General features: G+C 40.1%; 1 protein-coding gene across 7 annotated transcripts in view; it reads left to right on the forward strand.

Annotated features, from left to right (window-relative positions):
• LOC131234810 (crossover junction endonuclease MUS81) overlaps positions 1-24,242 on the forward strand; it is a 63,270-nt gene that overhangs the window by 26,736 nt on the left and 12,292 nt on the right. For all 7 annotated transcript variants that reach the window (XR_009165785.1, XR_009165786.1, XR_009165787.1 and 4 more), the window contains exons 12-14: positions 10,702-10,781; positions 17,556-17,793; positions 18,680-18,766. Coding sequence is in view for 4 of the 7 variants with exons in the window: in XM_058231785.1 (XP_058087768.1) it covers positions 10,702-10,781; positions 17,556-17,793; positions 18,680-18,766 (405 nt within the window). In the remaining 3 variants the exon portion in view is untranslated. The remainder of the gene's footprint in view (positions 1-10,701; positions 10,782-17,555; positions 17,794-18,679; positions 18,767-24,242) is intronic.

Below are 24,242 nucleotides of genomic sequence, written 5' to 3' on the forward strand. Positions count from 1 at the left end.
CAATCCTAGGAAAGTAGGTTTTAGAAGCCTTTCACTAGTCATGAGAGCACTGAATGCACTAGATGATGAGTTGTTGTCTCTTCATTTGGGATCAAACTTGTCGAGGAGCACCATAATTTGATGTAGTTCTTCCCCTTGGTATTTGATAGTAAGTTATAGCTTAAAGGATATTGAGCACCCTGCCATTTTTCAGTCAGTCGATTTACATATTTGTAGAGGCTCACTCAAAGGTAACTTGTAATTTGGAAAATTTCTTATTTGTAATTAAGTGCGTCATGTATCCTGATGGGCTCTTCTTTTTGCCTTCTATTAATAAACTCTTTTGCTTTTCACTTTGTCAAAAGGAAAAGGAAAGGCATGCAACATTTTTGTTCGAAGGATGTAAAAAGAACAAAGGAAAACACACACACACACACACACACAACATGAGGGTGGAAGATATTTCCTTTAACTGGAAGTCAACTAGAAAGAGAATTAAATGCACATGTTACTTTATCAATTAAATCATCAAATAAATAGGGACGCTGAAACGGAGTGGTGTCTGAGTCCTGGCACTTCTAAACAACCTTTGTAGTTCCATATGTAAAATCATCTTTGTGCCATGCTACATGGACATGGGAGCAAAGGAATGTAGCTATTGGTGCAACTCAAGAATCTTTCATTTTCTTGGCAGTGAGTGACATGCTGCATAGGTTTTTGTGAAAGTATAGATGTCTATTTCCTATAGAGAAAAGTAATTATTTTTGGTCAAGCACACCTTATATTTGGTAATCTATTTACTCTTAACTACATAATCCTCAACTTGAGGATTTCTATTGTATCATTCGGTGCTTAGTTGGCATGAGTTGTGCACATCAAGATATTCAAAAAATGGTTACATAATGGCTGTTATGCAATGGTAACAGTGGGAACTATATGCATTACGGGGCTTTAACAGCCGTTATGGAGAAAATGGCACGTAACGGCCCGTTATGGGGCCAATACAGTTTATTATTATTAATTGGCCTTAATGGCCATTACAGCCTGTACTGTAATGGTAATTACGGTGGCCATTATGGCCACCATTACTATTATTGAATACCTTGGTGCACATGGTTTTTGGTGGTCTAGAGTCCCACCCATAGAAGATGGATGATGGTCCATGAATACACTTATCATCATCATCCGGATATTTGGGGTTGGTAATATGAACTCTCTTTTCACTGGTAGAGATTCAAACAGGAATTCTCATTGTAGCTTGGTGAAAGTTCAACTATCAGCTACCAGCCAAACATCAAGGCTTCTCCTTGGGCTGAGGACTGGCTGGTGCAGTTGGTTCCAGTAGTAGTTACCCATTAGGTCATGAGCTTGAAATGTTGTGTCAGGACAAGTGAAAAAGCCATGTCAGAAGTTTTACACCACTGCCTACTTGACACAGCCCTCCTTTATTTGATCTTGGGACGGCAATGAGAGCTCACAAACTCACAGCAGCAGAGTTGGAATTACCTGTTAGATCTAAATCAACAATTTGTGAATCCCCTTGATCCATGCATATCAGGAATGAATGATAGTTTTGGGTAAGCTAGGCTAAAGAGGAGGGAAAACCTTGAGTTACATCAGTTCTGCATTTGCATATCATAAGATCTGATTCGTATGCACAATACATCAGCTATCCTTTTAGGAATTTCCCTTAATACACTGTTGACAGTGACCTTGTCTAACCCTTTGAAGGATGAATGCACAAGGCAAGATGCATTTCAACTCCATTGTCTAAAGACCTTGTTAACTTTGTAGCCAAACAGGCAACAGGCTACTAATCAGTTGAATCGCATGTTACATTTTTTTATCAATAAATTGCATGCTACTTGAATAGAATGTTATCAAATTTCAGTCAATTCAAGGCTGTCTATTTTAGTTAAGCATCCAAACAGGCCTTTAGCTATGGGAAAGAGACACTACCACTGGGAGATTGCATTTTATATTAGTCAAGGCTGTCCTGACCAACATTAAGGTGTAGTTTATTTCATCGTCCAATGTCAGGTGAAAGTGATTGGTCTAACTTGAAAGGCTTCATAAAGATATCCTACAGAGAAGTAGGTGAGGAATTCACAACTACCATCTTGTGGAGTCGAACATGGCATGTCTAATTACAAATGAGGGAGGTTTTCAGTTTTAAAAAAAAAGAATGAAATGCATGAGATGATTTTAGTTTAGTGGGTAGGTGGTAGTGCGACAAGATCCTATCTACTTATGCTTATAAGTGCTAAGTGCTAATTGTGGTATCAAGGTTGGTGGTTTAATGGTACATGAAGCAGATAGAAATGGACGATCAGAAATTGGGAAGGCGATACAATAAAATTCGCAGAAGATTGATAGTGTGGTGAGCGGAATCTTCATGTGTCCTTTGATGATTGGACCTAATAAAGGTCCCTAGAACCAATAAGAAAGGGGTCCTGTTCACAATCCCAAGTGTAGGGTCACGATGTAGTAATAACTCGGGAGAACGAGGTCGAATCCACAGGGACTAAACTTCTACGTATTCTGAAAAGAACTAGAACTAGAACTAGAAGAAGATCTAAATCTGAATTTTGGAATAAAAGAGAGTAATTGTGAATAATGTTTAAACTATCAATTAAAGGTGGGAACTAGGGTGCCAGGGATCCACTTGTAGCTATTAAGATGCTACCTTGCTTGATTCAATAAACACAATTGGAATTGGAGTCATGTCCTATCCAATTGGAAGATAAAGCAATTTAAATCAAATCTGAACTTTTCATTGACCTAATTCTCAATGGAGGAGAATTGTGAAGATTGGAAGGGATTCCATCACCCTACCATGTTCGGGAGACGATGATGAACAATGGGATTTACCAATCTCACAATCTCAAAACAGGAAAATAAGATATCCAAAGCTATCACAACATCTATTGTAATTTGAGTCACAATAAATCATAGAAAACTGAAAATATTCCTTTAATATCAAACTAGAAATCAATGAAGTTCAATAAGAACAAGAATCAAAGCAAAATAAGCATTCCAACACGCTACAAGCTTCACCTCTTAGCCCTAGCTAAGAAGTTTAGCCAACCATAGACATGATTGAAACCAAATCTCTTAAACAAAGCATGAAAAATAAACTAGGGAAGAAGAAAAACTCTTTGGCGGCTGCTCCACCCCTTTGTTATGCTCCTTAAGACCTTTCCAAACCCTCGAAGATGCTTTAGAGCATCTTAGGGAGTCCTATTTATAGTTGTGGAACTCCAACTTTCACACCTAGTTGGAAAAATATAGAAACCGCCTCAGATTTACGCACTCTCTGCAGTTTCTCAAAATATACTTCACTCTACACAACTAAAATACACTCCGAGTTTTAGAATATGTTTTTTTAGGACAATTTCAGGAATATGTTTGTTTTCAGGACAATTTTAGGATTCGTTTTTTTCACTTCAAATCTTTGATTCTCTTCATTCCTCACTTGGTTTTCTTAGATCTTTGGCATGTGAATTCTTCATTAATGACTTCCAAATCTTCACTTAGTAATCTTTTGAGCATAAGTCTTCCTTTTGGTATCAATTTCACCTTAAGCTCTCGAAATCACCTCACATATGAAAACATGCATAATTAAATCGATTAAACACTATCATGTTTATAAAACCAAGGTATAAATAGGAGAAAATATGTAATATTTTACACTCAATAGGTCCCTATGTTAGAAGTGTATTCAGAAGATGGGAAAGAGGTTTGTGAGGCATCCTAATTTTGGGAGTTCAAGAGAAAGGGAAATCAATAGGTTGATGGAGCCCTACTCGGGTTGGTATTGGGAGTTGTTATTTTATTGCCGAGGGCCGTAATCATAGATTTTGTGATGAAGGACCTAGTAGGAACTGGAATCCAAGAAATCAGGAAATAGGATTGGACCTAGACTTTTACTTTCTAGCAGACACTCTAACAGTACGGAGAATAGTTTTGAAGAATTCGTTTTGAGATTGGATCACCTTCAATTCAAGAAGATTATTGTCGAGGAAGCGACCGGGCTAGAAGAACCCATTTTAGAAGAGGAGGTTGAAGAAGCCCTGAGGTTGATGTGTGGGGATAAGGCGCTAGGCCCAGATGGCTTCCCCATTTTATTCTATAAGAGATTTTGGAAAATTATTAGAAGGGATGTTCTAAACTATCTTGCTGAATTTTCAGAACATGGACGTCTTTCCTATGAGCTTGGGGCTACATTTTTAACCCTCATTTTGAAATTGGAAGGGGCATGGTAGTTGAAAGATTATAGGCCAATTAGTCTTATTGGCGATCCTTATAAGATCCTCGCTAAGATTCTTGCAATCAGATTTAAGAAAGGCCTCTCTAAGGTTATCTTTGAGTACATGGGTGCGTTTGTGGAGGGGAGACAAATTCGCGTTTGTGGAGGGGAGACAAATTCTGGATTCTGATTTAGTAACTCTTGAATGTATTGATTCAAGACACATGGAGAAGAATCCAGGCTTGTGTGCAAGCTAGATATGGAGAAGACCTATGACCACGTAGATTTGTAGTTTCTAGATTATATGCTACATAGGCCGAGATCTGGGCAAAGGTGGAGGAAGTGGATAAAAGCTTGTACTCACTCTGCTTCTTTTTCTATTCTGGTGAATGGCTCCAAGGTTGCAGCCCATGCCGAACAAATTTCCCACCTTCGGTATGCGTATGACACGTTACTCTTTTGTGAGGTGAAAGAAGAAGCAGTCGATAACCTTCGCAAGTTAATTGTTTGCTTTGAAGCAATGTTTGGTTTGAAGGTTAACGTGGCAAAATCAGAAATGTTAGGGATTCATGTAGATAGAGAGGACATTGGGTTCGCGGGCATCTTTGGGTGCAAAGCTGGGCGTTTCCCTTCTTTATACTTGGGGTTGCCCCTCTGTATTGGGAAACCTCCCAAGCATTTATGGGACAGAGTTATTAAGAGAATAGAAAGGGAGTTAGTTTCTTGGAAATGCCGCTATTGAGGGCGATTAACCCTTATCAAGACAACTTTCTCCAATATGCCAGTGCACTTTATGTCCCTCTTCAAATGTCTTGAATCTGTGTTGGACAAACTCGAGAAGTTGAGAGATTTTCTTTGGAAAGGAGCTAACGAAGGGAGGTAATTTCACTTAAGTGGGATGAGGTGTGCAAGTCGATAAAGGTTGGCGGAGCAGGCCTCAGATTGCAAGGTGAATCTGGCTTTGCTCGGCAAATGGATTTGGAGATTTGGGACTGAGAAAGTAGTCTTTTGGAGGTAGCATAATGTTTTCAAGTATGGTACCCAGGTAGGCGGCTGGTTCGTGAAGAGATCTTCCATCCACAGGGCTTCTGCAATATGGAAAGGGGTGGCAGGCACCGAACAGGCGAGCACCTGTTTCTTAGGGGGATATCTTTTTAGTTGGGTAATGGGCTTCGCATTCGCTTATAGGTTGACATTTGGTGCAGCGATTAGTCAGTTCGGGCTCTTTTCCCTAGGGTCGCTTGGCTTGCTCCCGATCATTTCATTTTAGTCCATTTTTTCTATGGTTGGAGAGGAGGCAGTGTGGGCCCCCCCTTGTCATAGGAACTCATCGAAAGCCAAGATCGTTGAGTTCTTTGATATGTTGGAGGTCCTTCAGGAAGTTACTCCTAATACCTCCCTAGAAGATTCGACGATTTGGCCCAGGAGCCGCTCTGAGAATTTCTCAGCTAGATCGCTTTTCTCCTTGATTTCAGATCCGTGTCGTAGCTTGGGTCCCTCACACCTATTCCTTTTTTGGTTTTATGGTGCTCCCTGTGTGGTGATATTCGTGTGGTTAGTGGGCTGAAAGAGAATTCTCACTGTCAATAACCTCCAAAGAAGAGTTGTGGTCCTACCCAATATATGCCTCACGTGTATGAGGAATGAAGAATCTATATACCACCTCTTCATCCATTGTTTGTTTGCGCGAGAGTTTGGAGTAACTTTTTTCCTTTGCTTCGTACTGATTGGCTGATTCCGGGATCAGTTGAGGAGTTGCGATGGGCTTGGCATGGTGGGAATACGAATTAATCTAGGAATACCTCTTGGAGATTGACTCTTATGGTGGTGCTTTGGTCTATTTGGGAGTTTAGAAATGGAAGATGTTTCAAAAATGTTGTTGAGGGAGTTAATGAGGTCATTAGAAAAGTTGGAGGCCTTGTAAAGGATTGATTTGTGTTTGTTAGAGCTGATTTGACTTCCTTTTGAAGGTTTTTCAGGCTTGTTGTCTTTTTGGGCTTGTATTCTTTTCTCATGTTGCAAGCTTCTAATAAAATTGTTGTTACCTCTCGATGCAGGACAATTAACCACTTGCTCTAAAAGTTCGAACTGATAGAGCATGGCGAATCAATCCCTTTATCTCATAGCCCAGGCCCCACATCCCATGGGTTAGGACCTCAGTCGAAACCCCCTCGTGGGCCCCACTTCACATGGGTTCCGGTTCACACCATCCGCTTCATGGGTGGGCCTGCCTCACACGAGCTGCCCAACCCGAGTGTGCCCCTACATCCCACACGCCACCCCACTCGAAGCCGGTGTGAAAATGCCCCTGCATTAATCACCCCTGGTGAGGAGTCTTGAACACAAGACCTCCTGCTCTGATACCACTTTAATGCAGGACAATTAACCACTTGCTCTAAAAGCTCGAACTAATAGAGCATGTTGAATCAATCCCTTTATCTCATAGCCCAGGCCCAATATCCCATGGGTTAGGACCTCGGCCGAACCCCCTCGTGGGCCTCACTTCATGTGGGTTCCTCTTCACACAAGCCACTCGCTTCACACGGGTGGGGCCCACCTCACACGAGCCACCCGCCTCACACGGGCCGTCCACCCCGAGTGTGCCCCTGCATCCCATAGGCCCACCCCACTCGAGGTCAGTGTGAAAATGCCCTTGCATTACCTCTTAAAAAAACTAGTACAAAACCAACTAGATTCAAATGTATATTCAGGTATTATAAGCATGGGAAAGAATGAAAGGACAACGAATAGTCTTTGATTGGCTTGTAGGAGATTTTTTTTTATAACAACAATAATTTATTAAAAAAAGAAAAGGAGAAACCTTAAAGAAATACAAAAGAAGAAAAGGAAGAAAGAATTAAATTACAAATGCAACCAATTATCAGGGAAATAACCAATCGCCTAAGAAACAATTGCCCATTCCATTGCATGCATTTTGGCCTTAGAAAAACTTTCGCTTCTAACCCTTTTTGGTTTCTAAAACATTTATTATTCCTTTCCACCCATAGAAACCAAATCACAACTAATAAGCAGAGGTTCCAAACTTTCTTCCCGATCTTTTCCATGTTGCCTGCCACCATGCCAGGCTAAGAAAAGATGATCAATAGACCTTAGCAAAACCCATGCAATTCCAAACAGAGTAAACAAACTATTCCAAACTCGTCGAGCAAATGGACAATGGATAAAAAGATGATTTACTAATTCCTCATCTTGATAGCACAACAAACATATATTTGAGAGAAGCATCTACCTCTTGCGAAGATTATTGATTGTTAACACCTTGTTCCTTCCCACTAACTATGCTAGAATAGTCACCTTTGGAGAAGCACCATACCGCAAAATATGAGCCATGTGGCTGCCCCCATCACTGCTATTTCTACCACTTATCATATATAAAATGACTTGACTGAGAATAAACCAGATTTTTTAGATAACCAACACATCGAATCCCTTTTTGATACCCTAAGAAGCACCTTGGATAACAATTCCAAAAGAGAGGCCAACTCCTCAATCTCTTCATCATAAAAATTCCTTCTACATGCTAGAGACCACACAACCTGATCGCCATGAAAACTAAAACAATCTGCAACCAACAAATTCACCTCCGCTGAAACCACTGCAAAATGAGGAAAGATATCACTCAATTTCTGTCCCCCCATCCATATATCATCCCAAAACCTAATCTTCTCGCCAATACCCAAAGAAAATCCAATCCCTTCCCAAACCTTTTTCCTGTAATGAGGCCACCGACTTCCAAAGAGATGAAGTCTTATACAATACAAGGATGAAGATTTTGTCCATCTACCCCCAATTTCCACCCCATATTTCCTTCCCACCACTTCCCTCCATTGACTACCCTCTTACACTCCAATCTCCAAACCCACTTTCCTAGCAAAGCTAAATTCATATCTTCCAAAATCCTTAATCTAGCTCCCCCTTTCTCATAAGGCTCACATACGTTCCCTCACTTTAAGAGATGAATCACTCCACTAGAAATTGCAAATCTCATTCAAAAGTGTTTCCTGTTTCTTTTTCCTTTTTTTCCCCCTTCAAATTTCTAAAACTTGCATGGCTTCTTTAGCCTTTTTGAGCCCTAAATCTGCTACTTGCAATCTCCCTTAATCTATTTTGGTTCCGGGTCCAAATTCTATCTCTACTGCATCAGTTGGGATTGGGAACTGGAAGAAAGTTGATGCACAAAGGTTGTGGAAAAGTTGTATGTGGATGATGATGATTTGCAGGTTGAAGGATGGGGCAATGGACAGGCAAAAAGAAGGAATAAGTTGATTTTGACTACCTCAAAATTGTGGTTCTTTAGAGAATAAGTTGCATTCTTTCACCATTGGCATTTTTGTCTTTTTATATCCTTTAGGATGGGATGCCCCTCCCCATAAACATAACCTTTCAGTTGGGGACAATCCACACTCAATTGAAAAAAGGCCAAAGATTGGATGCTTGGGATTTTACAATGTGGCAGATTTTGGGGGCAACTTCCATTCATGGTTTGGTCCATCAGATCAACCATCTGAGGTCACCGAACAACGGGCCTGATTTTTCAAATTGAACTTGAGGATATTGTATATGTCCTCGTACCAAGGATCATACAATTCTCTCTTTTGTTGCATTTTCTTACAAGAACTTCCATTTGCATGCCATCTTATGACTTACGATCCCAGTGCTCCCGTATGCAATATTATGGGAATTTGGAAAGAGAGATCTGAGGATTTCCCACCCCAAGTCATGCTTGTTAACCCAAGCAAAGAGTAACCTTAAACAACAAACAAGATTGTAGTGGACTTTGTCGACCCCTTTCTCATCTCATGGGTCAAAACTAGTGGATTCCAATCTCATCTCTCAGTTACTTGCTCTTTCTCCTTTCTGAAACCCTAGATTTTCTTCTAAAACCTGAACCCTCTTCGCATGCTGTCATGCAAGCTGCACTCACTAATGTGCAGTAGCTCATCCACCATACACTTGGCATACTCGCAAGCCAGTTTGGATTGTCCTAATTGTGGGGTTAGTGTGGATGGAGCACATTCTCATGTCCCACATGCTTCCCCCAATCGTAGACCGTGTGAAACTCGACTGACAATCCCATGGTATTAAAAAACGGTTACTTAATGGCCGTTACACGACGGCAATGGTGGGATCTGTTACGTGTTATAGGGCTGTAAAAAAAAAATGGCCCATAATGGCTGTAACGGTCCCATTTCAGTGAAACTGCTGAAAGCACTTGACTGAAAGAAGGCCGATATGGGGGTGTGAGGGTCTGATACAGGCCCGCAACATGGGGCCTTTACAGTTTTTTCCTCAAAATTTTTATTTGACCATTATAGGGCCGTAATGTGATGGCCATAAGGCTGGTCATTGCAGCCACCGTTATGGTTATTGTATACCTTAGGCAATCTTGTTGGGGATGAGTCAGCCCACCACCTGTGTAGCTAAGCTACTTGGAAGAAAAGTTTGCACATTAGAGAGCTGAAGGCAAGAGAAGTTATACTGATCTTGAACTCAAGAATGCTAAGAATTTCTAAGGCACCTCCAAAATGAGGAGCCCTCCCTCTTATATAGGGGCAAGTACCTTCTACTCTCTTTACATAAATGGGATGATGCTATGTGCCGATTACCTAGTGGCTAGGAATACTTAAGAGATCTTCTAGAGTATTCTACTCTAGCAACAAGAAGCCACTAGAGAACTCTAAAACATTCTAGAGATCTCCACACTACTATACAAAACTCTACCATACTTCAGAATTCTCTACACACTATGTACAAGCCTCTAGTCTACAAGATTGGCATAAATTGGCCGTCCTTGTATAGCTCCTTGTAAATGATCAGTCCATGATGATTTTCCAACATATTGTGTTGACGCCCTTGTCGACCACTTGTCAATGATCTTCCACGTCGTTGGCCACTTGAAGCGCAACAGCATGGCATTTTGTCTCGTGTTTTCAAACCTATAACGCATGCAATGCTTGACCTTTTCTGTGGTTTTCATCTCTAGGGTACATCATTTGGTGCACCTAGAAACCTAAACAATGGATGAAATGAACCCATGTGTGCATGTATGTGCTCTAAGCGATTTTTGAAATGTACTTGACAGGATGCCAAAATGGGGTGTTTGTAGAACCTTCAACTAGGCGCCGCTCTATTCAAATCCCACTATTGACTTGTGCTCTTGCTCCCGCTTCCTAGCTGTTTATAGCGGCTAGCATTTTGAAACAAAAGCTTCCCCGCTCCAGCACCTGAATTTGTTGCTGCTTCCCTTCATGTTTCATACAACTGCTTCATTGTACTTTTCAAATGAACATTTTAACTGTTAAGTTCCAGTTGTTAAACTCGAGATCTTGTACTAAGAAGATGCTTATTTGAAATATAGTGATTAAATAAAGGAGACACATGCAACCAACCCTCTCAAGGTCTCTCTCCTCCCCCTTCTTATGTACTCTACTCTTTTAAATGCTTTTTTGTAGAGGTGTGGACTTCAGAAGCTAATATATCTGGTGGAAGGGGACCCAAATTCTTGTGAAGCAGCCGAAAGCATCAAGACAGCGTAAGGATTTCTTGTAGGATATTTTTACAAGTCCGCACTTATTATCTATAGCTATTTTCAGAATTTCTTCAACAGTGCTAAACATTGTTTGGTTTATGTGTGAGCCTACACAGTACACACCTTTTATAAGTTAAAGATTTCCTCTTTAGAATCGTCAGAAGCAATCTGCAATAGAAGCAGAGAAAGTACCATTGTTCTGCATCAACCTGCCCTATCAGCAAGCTAGCATTTTTAGATTGTGATATTTGCTCCATTCATTCCCCTAGTTCTCATAGGAGAAAGCTACTTATGCCAAGATACATATTTTCCTTCTTATTTTAATGGCAGCGTTTATTTATCCTTGCTTCTCGGTTACGTTGGCTTTCATATTTAATTTTTTGCATCTTGTTTCTGATCAGATGAACTGAGAAATTTAAATATTGGATGTATGTATGTGAGAGGTTTGCAAGCCTCCTGAAAAGCACACATGCCAACTGAAAACCTTGTGGGAAATCTGAATGTTGCATGAGGTGACTGACACTGAAGATTAGTAGATCACCATACACAAAATTGAGGCTGGTCCAACGTCCAAGCATCAGGTGCATCACTTCTATATGAAAGGACAAAAGGTTCAAGAGAACTTTCCAACAGTCTACAATCTGCATGCATGAATAGCCTGCTTGATGAGTCGACCGGCATCATGTTCACACATGGATATTCGAGGTGGGAGCTAGCTTATGCAATGTAAGATGTCTCATTGCATGAACTCTGCTCTGCATGTGGTGTTAGGCTGCTATCAAACCTGATGTAGGATTGATGCATGAACCAAATAACATGTGAGATCAAGTAGCAGAATTAAGACAATTAACAAAAACATACAAACATTGCCATAATCATCGCGAATACTATGAAAACGAAAAGAACATTATGCATAATTAAATAAAAGGAAACTATGATTTAATGGATGTAGGGACATCTTATTAGCATTGGGTATAGTCTATTTTCAAAGTAGAAGGCCCAATACAACCTATGGTAAATTTAGGAAATTGGAAAAACCTAGGAAAGTTGGGGATTTTTAGATTTAGGGTTAGAGTTTTGGTAGAGAGGAAATGGGGTTTTGATTTAAGAGTGAAAAGAAGCCAAAAAGGACAAGGTGTGGCCGTACGACCAACCCAGAAGGTTCACATGTGTGGCCGTACGGTCGCACGTGTGGTGTGGGATGAATGTGTTAAGTCTCTTATGGTTTGAGATTGTAGATAGGTAAAGGAAAGATGAGTTTAGGAGAAGATGACGGCTTAGGATGGGAGAATCGAAGAACTTGAAGAAAATACCTTGATGGATGGGAAAAGATATGGTGACGTGGGGATAGAAGGACATCTCGCACCTCTGTTGATGAAAATTAGCCTCACACCAATCTCCCTTCCAAATCACATGAAAGTATCTTTAAATCTCATGAAGATGGAATAAGAAGAAGAAAGCAATAACTTTTTTCTATGTTTTTTTATTTTATTTTATTTTAATCACAAAATCTAATGATGGAGAGGGTCACATGCCTACCTTCTTTTATAGCTCTAAGAAAGTTCAAAAATTACAATAAACACCTTCTTTTTTGAATTTTGACGAAAATAGCCCTAGTCTAAATAAAATAAACTAAAAACACTCATAATGGTGTCCAAACATAACACAAACAAAACTAAATCCTATAAGTTAATAAAATATAAGAAAATCTACTGTGGATGATCCACGATCAATGACCCAATCATGTGATCCAACGGCTTGATCGTCACGTCCCTTCAATCCAACGGTCTGGATCACTCCATAAAGTAGCTCATGTGCATCTTCCGAGTGTGGATCTTCCATATGCTCGCACATGCACATGTGGTCTTCAGCATGATCACGGGTACTCACCTAGCCATAGGGAAATCGGTGCGGCCCGCCTCCTCCTTTGATACGTACACAAAGGTGTACATGAAGTGATGTCCTCATCAAAATCTCTTCTAAATAATGTATTGGCAATTTGATACCTAAAATAAAGGATTAAAAGTAATGATTAACATTGTTAGAGTGCAGTCTTTGGTGTAGGTGCATTGCAATGTATTTCAATATGAGAGTACACACATATTCGATTGTTCTATTGTGCACCAACATTCTTGGAGATAATGGTGTATCTTTTAGATTTCATTTGCATTTATTTTGAGAGGGAAGGAAGGAGGGAGGGAGGGAGGTAGGGAGAGATCATCGTTGTTCGACAAATAGTCTCTTCCATAGTGTCTGTCGTTGGACAAAGTCTCTTCTGTTTACAATTTTTTTTTTTCCCCAACCTTGCAATTATATTCTGATGGACAAATATTCAAATATTCATATAGCTTGGTAGAGACAGTATAGTGTGTGTGAGTAATCCAGGGTTCAATCCCTAGTAGTTTTACCTTTCAAAATAAAATAAAATAAATAAATAAGAAGGATAGACATGCACAATCATTCCACAAAAAACCTATGGAGTCACGTCACGAGGGTTCTAGAAGCATTGAGTTTTGAATTCCATTGCATGAAACAAGAATGAACTTCTAAAAATCTCATTCATTCATCATAATCATCTTCATTGTCTCAAAAAAAAATTCTGTAATGCTCCGTACGTTGGTCTATATAGCCATATATAGTATTTATAGTCTCCTACCAAAAACAGAAGTGTGCTAAATTAGAAGCCTAGTGGCTCTCACAAAGAAATGGCCTATTTTCCCCCTAATTGCAATAAATGCAGGCAACAAATAAGAAAAGTAGATGAGAGTCCATTTAAAATAAGACCAACTATGCTAAACTACTTAATAAACCAAGCAAATAAGCTATATCCAACCATATGAATCTCAGTACCAATTACTGGCATTTATATATATGGTTTGTCGGAAAGGGTATAAAAGCATCGTATGGGGTATCTGATTAGTAAATCTTACTGTCTGGGTGATCCCACAAGTCAGTCGAACCATTGGATGGGCCATCTGATTGGATCTGTGGGCCTTGCAGTCCAATCAGACTGTTGAGTTGGTCTTGGTAATTCATCAGGTATTCGATCTGATTTAGATCATAATAAGGCCATTTTAGACCCTAAATGTGATTCAAATATGCAATATGGATGGTTGGATGATCATTTATGTAATCCGGATGATTGGATAGTCCTGCTCTGTACTAGGGATCTTTGGATGGGCTAGGTAGCCATATCTGCTATCTGATGGCCTGGTCTTTGATTAACCAGCAATGGGACCCCTAGCGGTCTCCCGTTGGATGATTGGATGGTCCTGCATCAGCTTCCACCAGCTTTGGAAAGAATATGTCCTTGAGCACCATGATCTGTATTTGCCTCACTCTTTCATGTACTTCCTTAAGAGAAAGGCCTAGGTGTCGGATCGGAATCTCTTATATGAGATTGCATTGTAGATCATTCGACTTTTGCATTGTAGATCATTCGACTTTTTGTCCTTCATGTTCCTATGTCTTGGGCATTGATTTCCGCTTCCTCTTTGGCAATGGGTTTTCTGGTCTTGAATATTGGAATGCCGCTTGAGGCACTTTCTCTTGCTCCTGATCAATTTTTTTTAATCACGTTGCATCCTCGTTCTGTTCATGAGTCTCTGATCTGTGTGCTCTAGTCATTATTTGGCTAGGACTAATGCATCCATCTCAACTTCAACATAAGAATTTGCCTATTTGACCCATGAGTAGTAAGTCATCTTTCTTTCACCTGGTGTTTTGACCCGGTCATGGTTTCATCATCTGGTTTTTCTATACCCTTCGGGATTCGTAATTTTCTATATACCCTCTGGGATTCGTACTTTTCTTAAATGGTCCGTTTGTGGATCTTTTGAACAATTTAACGGGGGATTCTTTGCATTCATCATCTGGGACACTTTCTGACATGTCTTTATTTAGATTTTGAGTCTGAGATGCTATGGACTGAGATTCAACATGAACTTTCTTTTGACATTAGCTATTAACATAAAGTTGGGGTGAATTCCATCTCTTTATCAAGTACATCCATCTTCCAGTGATTTCTTCCACCTCCTTCCACGTCCTGTCAATCTTCTTTGATTCTAGTGATGGCTCCTAACCACGAGATGTCACTTCTGAATAGCCGATGGATTGTGGTGGATCTTCAAGAAGGAGTGGAAATTAATAGGGTTTTCTGTAATTGTAATAGGATGATAAGTAGGAACTGGAGGTGATAGGCATGAGACTCCAAACAGTAATTCGAAGATAGTTAGGGATTGGGAAAATAGGAAGATCGATTAGGATTTAGGATGACTGTAATAAGCTTGTGAGTTTGGATAGGAATTGTTGCAAGGAACAAGTAAGGTAGTTAGAATTGCTTCTCCTCAAAATCGCATGAGTAAGTCAGATATATGTGTATGCACGCGTGTGTGTGCACGTGCATCTGCATCGCACTCATGTGTGTTGGAGTTATATTTGGGCAAAAATCTGGGACAGGTAGTGGGAACAGTTGGCATGTAAATGGAGCTGAAATCCAGGGGACAATTTTTGGAACAAGTTTGAGAGGCTGATAAAGTGCAGGGTAAGGGGCTGCAGTTTGGGGTAACCTACTGGACATATTATTAACAGTTTGGCACATCCTTCACTGCACTGGGTTGTTGATTAATCCTGGTCACACGTCATTCAGATGGGTTATTGATTAATCCACTATTTGGCCAATCAACGATGCAATCCGATTGCAAATCAGGCTCAGATCAGCTCCTTCAGAGGGTCTGGTTTGAAAGTCCACCTGTTCAGGTTGAATATCTGGACTATCCATCCGTTTAAATTGCAGATATAGACCGCATCGAGGGTCCAGATTGTTTCAATTGAGGATCTGGATCAGACTGATTCCTGATGACAGATCCAGATCGAATCAACGGTCAGATTATGTGAGGCCAAGGGTCCTCTAGATCAAATTAGGTTACAGTCCCTATATGAAATCAAACCCAAACCCACACATAAGAGACTCAAATTTGAGCCACCTGGTCACACATGTAGCTGGATTTTCTGTAAAAATCAGTTTGTATATGCACCTAGCAAAGCTTCCTATTAAAAAAGAAAAAGGAAACAAAAGAAGAAGCACAAGGCAGAAGACTAGCCTGGTCTTGTTGATATTACTTTTCTTTTCAATCCAATGCCTCCCTACTTTTAGCGCTCTCTCTCTCTCTCTCTCTCTCTCTCTCTCTCTCTCTCTCTCTCTATTCATACACTGGGTACCCATCATATCATCTCAGTTCATTGTTTCATAGTTCTCAATTTCACTTATGTGCAGCAGACCTTCCACCCACCTCTTGGATCATTGATAACCTTATCAAGAGAGCCGATTCGACAGAACTTGGTCTTTGCTATTTGGACTGTCATCTGAAGATGTATTTGGGCTGTCATCTGAAGATGTAGGTACCAAATTAAGACAATTAATGTCCAACAAGAAAAAGCGTTTTCATGGGCATTAGCTGAATCAAAATGGTCACATATTCCAAACTGCCAATTTGGGCCTGGGTCTTTTTTTTTTTTTTCCCCTTCTTTTCTTTTTCAACTGTCAAATCTCATTACAGCACATAATCTAAACTACCACTTTGAATGCAAAAGGTCATGGAAGGAAAACATAATCTTCTTTTTTGACATCTCATTGGTGGTTCACACTGCCGTTTTTTTTTCTCCCTCTTTTAAATAATCTGAAGGCAGACAAAAACTGTCTGGATGCCAATACCTTTCAACTTGGTCTTTTTCTCTGTATATGCTAGATGGAGTTTGCAGGAAGAGATTCCATACTATACATTGTTTGCTGATGACATAGTTTTGATTGACAAGATGCGGCATAGGAGTGAAAATAAGGAATTAGCCAAGATTGCTGACCAAGAAGTTTCCCCAAATGGTCAGTTTCAATACCTTGGGTCAATAATTCATGAGAGTGGAAAGATTGAGAAGGATGTTGCCCACAAAATTCAAACCAGGTGGAAGAAATGGAGTTGCCTCTGAGTTTTATGTGATCGTCATGTACCACTCAGATTGAAAGGGAAAATTTACTGGATAGTTATAAGTCTAGCCATGCTTTATGGGACAGGATGTTGGGCAGTTAAGGAATAACATGCTCATCGGATGAGTGTAGCTGAAATGAGGATTTTTAGATGGATGAGTGGAAAGGCAAGGAAGGATATAATTAGAAATGAATGCATTTGAGGGAACTTAGGAGTTGCACCAACAGGTAATAAGATGAGGGAAAGTAGATTTAGATGGTTTGCTCATGTGCAACAGAGACCAAGAACTGCGCCAGTTAGGATTGAGTGGTACAAGTTGGAGGCTCTAAAAGGGCAAGGGGAGGACCTAGAAGGACGTGGATGGAGGTAGTATGAAAAGACCTGATGACCTATGGTCTAATTGAAGGTTTGGCCCTTGATAGAGTGGAATGGCGGAACGGGATTCATATAGCCAGCCCCAATTATTGGGATAAGGCTTAGATAATGATATGCTTAGGGATATCAATGGGCCGGGCCTGGGGTTGGTCTTGGCCTGGATTTTGAACTGTTTGGGCCGGGCTGTCGGGCTGGCCCTATTCAAAATTCTGATTTTGCAGGCCCGAGCCTGGCCCATTGACACTCCTAGATATTCTAAACGGAGTTTAATATATCCTTATGAATTTTGCACCTTTTATGTGAACTTCTATTCCTTGTGAATACATTTCATGCTCATTTGGCTAAAAAGATATGCTAGTTTACTTCTTCTTTTTCCTCTTCCTCTTTTTCTCTTTGATGTCAAATTTCTCTGTATTTGCAGTTGTTTCACAACAGAGATTCTAGAAGGGTTTGATGTACACAGAACAAGTGGCTTGAATGATACACTGAGGAAATATGGCTATCTTACGCAAGCGATAAGCAATTATTACAAAATGCAATTTTCCAATGACGTCAAGAAATGCAATACAATATGCCCTTCCTTTCATGAATTCATTAAGAAGTGTCAAGATCTTGACAAAATGACCATCAGCGATGTATTTGCTATACAGCTCATGCAGGTAAACAATCCATACCTTGCATACTACTGAGATTAAGTATCCTTTTCTCCCCACGGTCATCAGTATTTTGGACAAAGGATCATGGGTTATGTGGATTCCTTTTTCCTCTCTTTAGCTTTGAGTCAGTTAACCCTGCGTTAATGCATCAAGATCTTCGTTTTCTGGGAAGAGGTGGAACATTATATTGGACAATAAATGACTGGATAAATGGGTTCCACATTTACCTCCCCGTTAAATGAGCCACAATCCACATACCACCTGACCACTTTCTTTTCTCAATTCACAATTTCTGTTTTTCAAAATCTTTATTTTAAATTTGCAGAAGTTTAACTGAAAATCTTTAATAATCCATACTATATATAAATGTGAGTAGCGTTTGTCCAATTTTACCCTACATTTACTACTAGGGAGGGGCATTAACAAGTAATTCTTGGGTGTGACTGGCCCTTCAGCCGAGAGGTATTTTTGTCTTTTCAATTTATTGTTGAGAGTAGCCGACTTCCACTTCTCTTCCTCTTTCCATATAGCCTGCATGTTAGTGGGGTATGAGGGGGACCGTGTAGCAAAGGCTCTGCAGGGCCCACCATGACGACTATGTAAAATCCACACTGTACATTTGTTGCGCCAGCTCATGTTAGGATATCAGCCCAAAAAAGAATCAGATCTAAAGCTGGAGCATGCCGCGACACCAGAAAAAGTGGGCACTAGTCACCCACCCTTGAAACCCTTCTCTTTTTCTCTCTGCGTGTAGCCGTACCCTTCACCTCAGTCTCTCTCTCTCTCTCTCTCTCTCTCTCTCTCTCCACTAATGTCACTAAAGTCAAGTTTATGCTGGTTTTAGTTTGCATCTTGATTTTTGACGCAGTCCTTGTGATAACAAATGCAGGTTCCGCAGGTAACAGAGGAGATTGCACTCGCTGTTCTAGATCTGTACCCAACAATTCTCTCACTTGCTCGTGCATATGCTCTTCTTGTGAGTGCTCTCTTTCTTATTATTAACGTATATAAATACATCCACATACAAGAAGACGTGCTTAATTCATTGTTGTTAGGATAAAATCAGTCCGGCTTTGCTTTCTATTATTTTGTGAAGAGGTGTGATTGAGGTTTGGGTTGATAGTTGTACGGGTGGAGTGTGGCCCATAGTTAACTGATCCATAAATATGATGGGCCTCACCATGGATAGCCATGCTAATTCCGCAGATTGGAAGATCCTAGCTATAGAATATTTCACCCTTTCTCAGTTGGATTTGAACCACTTCTTTCAACCGTCTAATTGTTGGCCACCCAATTGAAGGTTCCGGATTATCCATTGATTTTTTTTTTTAGGATCCATGTTTTTAACAAAATCTTGTTATGTGCGTCATTTGCAGTGGGCCTGATTATCAACCATTTGATCGCAAAACCATCGCAACTAATCCGCGTTCATCTTGGGAGTGGATTAGGTGTTACCCGTTATTGGGTGTTGCCCTAACCATGGTGCCCACTTCAATGTATGTGTCGTATATCCATGCCATCCATCTATTTTTACAACTCATTTTAGGCTATGGTCCCAAAAATGAAGCAAATCCAAATCTCAAGTTAACCAAACAGTTAGGATTGAATGCCCACCATTAAAAACTTTTCGTGGGCTACGAAAGTTTTGGATCAAGTCAATATTTGTTGTTTCCCTTCATCCATGTTTGTGTGACATTATCAATAGCTTAGATGGCAAATAAACATTATGGTGGGCCCTAGAAAGTTTTAATGGTGGGTGTTCAATGACCACTGTTTCCAGTGGTGCAGTCCCCTTAAGAATTGAATATGCTTCATTTTTGGAACCATGGCCAAAAGTGAGATGGTGGAAACTGATGGGCGGCGTGGATACAACACATCCTTCAAGGTAGGCCCCACGGTTAGGGCAACACCCACTAATGTGTTACCAAGGTATCCCGTAGCTGCTCCCAAATCTGGTTTTGTTGGACTCTGATTCCGAAGCATAGAAACTGCACCTAGTTTGCTTTTGTGTTTATGTGGCAAAGTTCTATGGGCCCCACCATGAAATATCTGTTATATCCACACCGTCTAGCCATTTTGTCAGAACATTTTCGGGTATGAGCCCAAAAATGAGGCAAATGCAAAAGCTCAAGTGGACCACACCACAGAAAACAGCGTTGATTGAACGCCTACCAAAAAACTTCTTAGGGCCACTGAAGTTTTGGATCAAGCTGATATTTGTGTTTTCCCTTCATTGAGGTTTGTGTGACCTCATGAATAGGTTGGATGGCAAATAAACATCATGATGGGCCCTAGGAAGGTTTCAACAGTGGGCGTCATTGCCCCACTGCTTTCTATGGAGTGGTCCACTTGAGCTATGGATTTGCCCCATTTTTTGGTTCATGCCCTAAAATGATTTGTTAAAATGGATGAACGGTGTCAAAATATAAAACTTACATCATGGTGGGGCCCACAGATCTTTGCCACGTCAAAGCTTTCACCGGAGTAACTTGAAAAAGCACAAAGTTGTCATTTAGTAAATGCTTTTAAGGATATTTTAGTCGAAATTAGCAAAAAAATTTAATGCAAATCATTTACTGCATTCCGTGTTAAGTGTTAAGTGAGGGAAGCTTATTAAAAAACACATTTTTCAATGAAATCCAAATTAAGCACTTAATTTTTTGAATTTGCCAAACAATCTAAATCAAGGAAACTCACTAGAAATGTCTCATTTCAGCGATTAGTGCTCAAAATAAGTTTTACCAAATAGGCTCTCAGAGTCATAGGAAGGTTGGACAGCAGTTTCCAAAAACGAAAAGAATGTACAGAAAATCGAAAGGAGAGGCTCAATCAATCTGTCAGAATACCCGACTCATTGTGGAAGGGTTTCCGGAAGGGTGGCTATTGGTAAACTTTAAAAGAGTATTCAGACAGAATACCTCTGACCTTCGGGGATTCACCTTCGTCCGAATGAGATTGGAGTTGCCTATGGCGGTTAAAATGCTAGAGGGATGAAATTGCGGGTTCAGAATGCTCGGTTTGGACCAGAACAAAAAAACAGAGAAGGGGGGGAATAGGAAGGAGAAGTATGGGAACACAGATAGGCTGACTCTCTCTCAGAGGGAAGAAGAATTCAAGGCTCATAGATAGGGTTGTCAATGGGCCGGGCTCAGGCCTGCCAAAAAAAAAAAATGAATAGGCCCAACCCAATAGTCTGTTTCGAAACAGTTCAAAATCCGGGCCGAGGCCACCCCCAAGCCCAACCCGTTGACAGCCCTACTCATAGAGCTCTACTTTGATGTTAAAAGACATGGAGTTGGGTAGATCGTACAAAGACATGGTGGCGGGTACTACAAAACATGGTTTGAAAAGGGTTACAGAGACGAGTCATCGAAATCAACAAAGGAGAAAGGGATATGGAGGATGAGATCAGTGGCGCGGCCAATGGTATGCATTCATGGGAATCTTTTGGAGGATCTGATAAAATCCTTGGAATTGAGTTTCGTACTCACTGTTCGACCTGGAACCATCGATGTAGAGATGGTGGATTGGCTAGTCCAGAATTGTAATGGATTAGATCAAGAAGATATTTTGGTGAAGTGTTTTAAGTCGGATGCTATGCTGATTTCTATTAGTGGCTAGGAGAACGCTAATCAACTGTACCTATCTTGCAGTTTGTATTGGGATGAGATGGTTTTAAAAAATTCAATGGTGGGATGAGTGGTCTGTATTTGCAATGGAGGAACACTGGTTCAAAATTTGGGATATCCCTCTGGAGCTTTGGATAAGTGTTGTATTCAGAGAGATTGGAGCCTGTATTGGAACTGTGATGGCGATTGATCCTCACACGATAGATAGGGAAGAGTTGCTATTTGCAAGACTCAGAATTAGGAAGAAAAAGCTGCAACCATCACTGGAGAAGATTAAATTAAGAGTTGGTGACGTTACGATCACTGTGAAAGTGGTATAAGAGTGGGAGGATTTGTTGTTTGTAGTTGGAGCTAAGGATATGAATCCGTCAATGGTGGAAAGGAAGAATGTCGGTGAAGGAGCACAAAAGAAATATACCAGCAAGGTACCGGATACAACAGAGACGAGGTGTCAAAACCCCATTTGCTTTCATAAAGTTAATGCAGAAATCTCTGTTGACTACGAGACGTATCGAAGACAGAAACTGACATCGTCATCTGAAGCAAACATTAATGACTTAGTGGGGGTAGGTGGCGAAGGGCTCACTAATGCAGTGACACGCGGCGAGAGTTCTGGGGTTGTATTAAATGCTGTTGAGAATGAAAAGTTTGGGAGTCTGGATCCTCTGTTATTCGGTAAACAGGGATTCCCTAATTGCCTAATTCTCGTTGGTCCAGGTCACCGCTCACTTAAAAAAAAAAAAAAAAAAACTAAAAGAAAAAATCGAACTCCCAAACCATTATGAAAAAGACCAAAGGAAAAAAAGAAAACGAGAAGAAAAAAGCCAACGGACTCACCTCATTGCTGCATCCCTCCTCTCCACACTTCTTCACATCTCTCCCTCCTACTCTCACTCATTGCTTCTTCCTCAATCCTCTCCACACTTCTTCACATCTCTCTCTCTCTCTCTCTCTCTCTCTCTCTCTCTCTCTCTCTCTCTCTGCATTTGGCTAAACAACGAAAGTTCTCTCTCAAAGGAATTAGGAAGGAAGTACTTTTGTGGTAAGTAAAATGCTCTTCTTCTTCTTATTTGCTTGTATGCCAAAATCCAAGTATTAAACTAGTCCGATTATAAGGCCCGTTTGTTTCTCCATTGTAAATGTAAATGGTAGTGTAAAATTAGTTTTCACCGGTGTTTGATAGAGAAGGAAATTACCATTTTAATTACCCCAAAATCGGATGTAATGCTACTAATCGGATAAGAATTGTATTTCATTATATATGTAGGGCCCACCATAATTTATGTGTCTGATCCACGATGTCCATCCGTTTTACTAATTCATTTTATGGCATTAGACCAAAAATGAAGCATATCCAAAGCTCAAATGGACCACACTACAGAAACAAGTAAAACAATGACGTCTACAATCGAAAGCTGAAACTTGGATTAGAGCACAAGGATGTGCATCTGTCATCCAACCTGTTCATAAGGTCACACAAGGATGGATGAAGGGTAAACACATATATCAGCTTAATCCTAAACTTCTATGGCCCTAAGAAGGTTTCAACGATCTATGTTCAATTCCCCTGTTTCACGTGGTGTGGTCCATTTGTGAAATAAATGGCTTGTAGCGTGGATTAGACACATACGTAATGGCGTTCCCTGTGGATCTTACTCCTCTTGCATTTTAATTTCTCAATTTTATTGCTGACCAATCCAAACAGCTATAACTACCAACGTCACATGAAAACATCAATATATAATCCTAAACCTGACTCCCACAACTGGTCTAAGCCCAAAATTTGAGCCCATTTAAAAACTGGGCCTGGTTTAGTGTCATATCTTGTCAGGCCGGATGACCCATCTATGATTTCAAGGTCTAGTTCATGCATGATTGGTACACTTAAGGGGTGTTTTGATTGTAAGTTATTTGGATAAGCAGGACTGTCACAAAAACTATAGTAGTAGAGAGCAACTAGATATAAAAACAAGTGCGCAGTCACCTTCGGACAAAAGCTAGTTGTCTTTCAAACAACTTCCTTCTCAATACCAGTTATCACATTCAACTGTATCTTTTCCCTTCTCAATTTCTTTCTAGGTGTAGTACTGTAATCAGGAAAATCAAAATGTACACTGAGGGAGAACTGATCATCAATGGCCCTTTAATTCTTGTAGCCAATTCAGTTTCATTAAAGGAACAAATCCCCCCTCAACATTTAATTAGAAATTTGTAAAGAAAAAAGATCTTGTAGGAGTGGAAATATCAACTGAAGATAGTCACCAACTTGAAGACCAAAAGATGAAAATGAAATTAACTACTTGCATTAGGTATAATCAAAGAGAAGATATGTGGTTTAAAAAATCTCCCATGTTCGTTCTTTGTCAATTTTCCATACCATGTGTTTCTTTCATTTGGATAAATTGAGTAGAGGAGGTAAACCATGACTAACAGGAAACATAATAAACCTCCATTCCTAACCGTTTCAAACATTGATGATGGTCATTATACAATTAAAAAAGGCCTTCATGTTCAAAAGTGGGTGAGTATTATGTGCGCCTCATGTGAATTGTTTCAACACACATTTTTTCTTGCCTGAGCAATTCATCAAACAAATAATATGCAGATTTCTTTATATAGAAAAAATCAAATACCACATGGAGAAACAAGTGAAGAAAAGAATCCGAAAAAAAAAAAAAAAACCTAGCATACAGGTGGCAAGCAATGTAGCCATTCATTTCACAACGTCCATGACATTGCCTAGCTCCCTACTTAAAACCCATTCACATCCTAAAATGGAACCAAGTTATACTCTTGATCAACCACATCACATATTTGACCATA

This window comes from Magnolia sinica, chromosome 19 (genome assembly GCF_029962835.1).
Source record: "Magnolia sinica isolate HGM2019 chromosome 19, MsV1, whole genome shotgun sequence".
In the NCBI taxonomy this organism is placed as follows: Eukaryota; Viridiplantae; Streptophyta; class Magnoliopsida; order Magnoliales; family Magnoliaceae; genus Magnolia; species Magnolia sinica.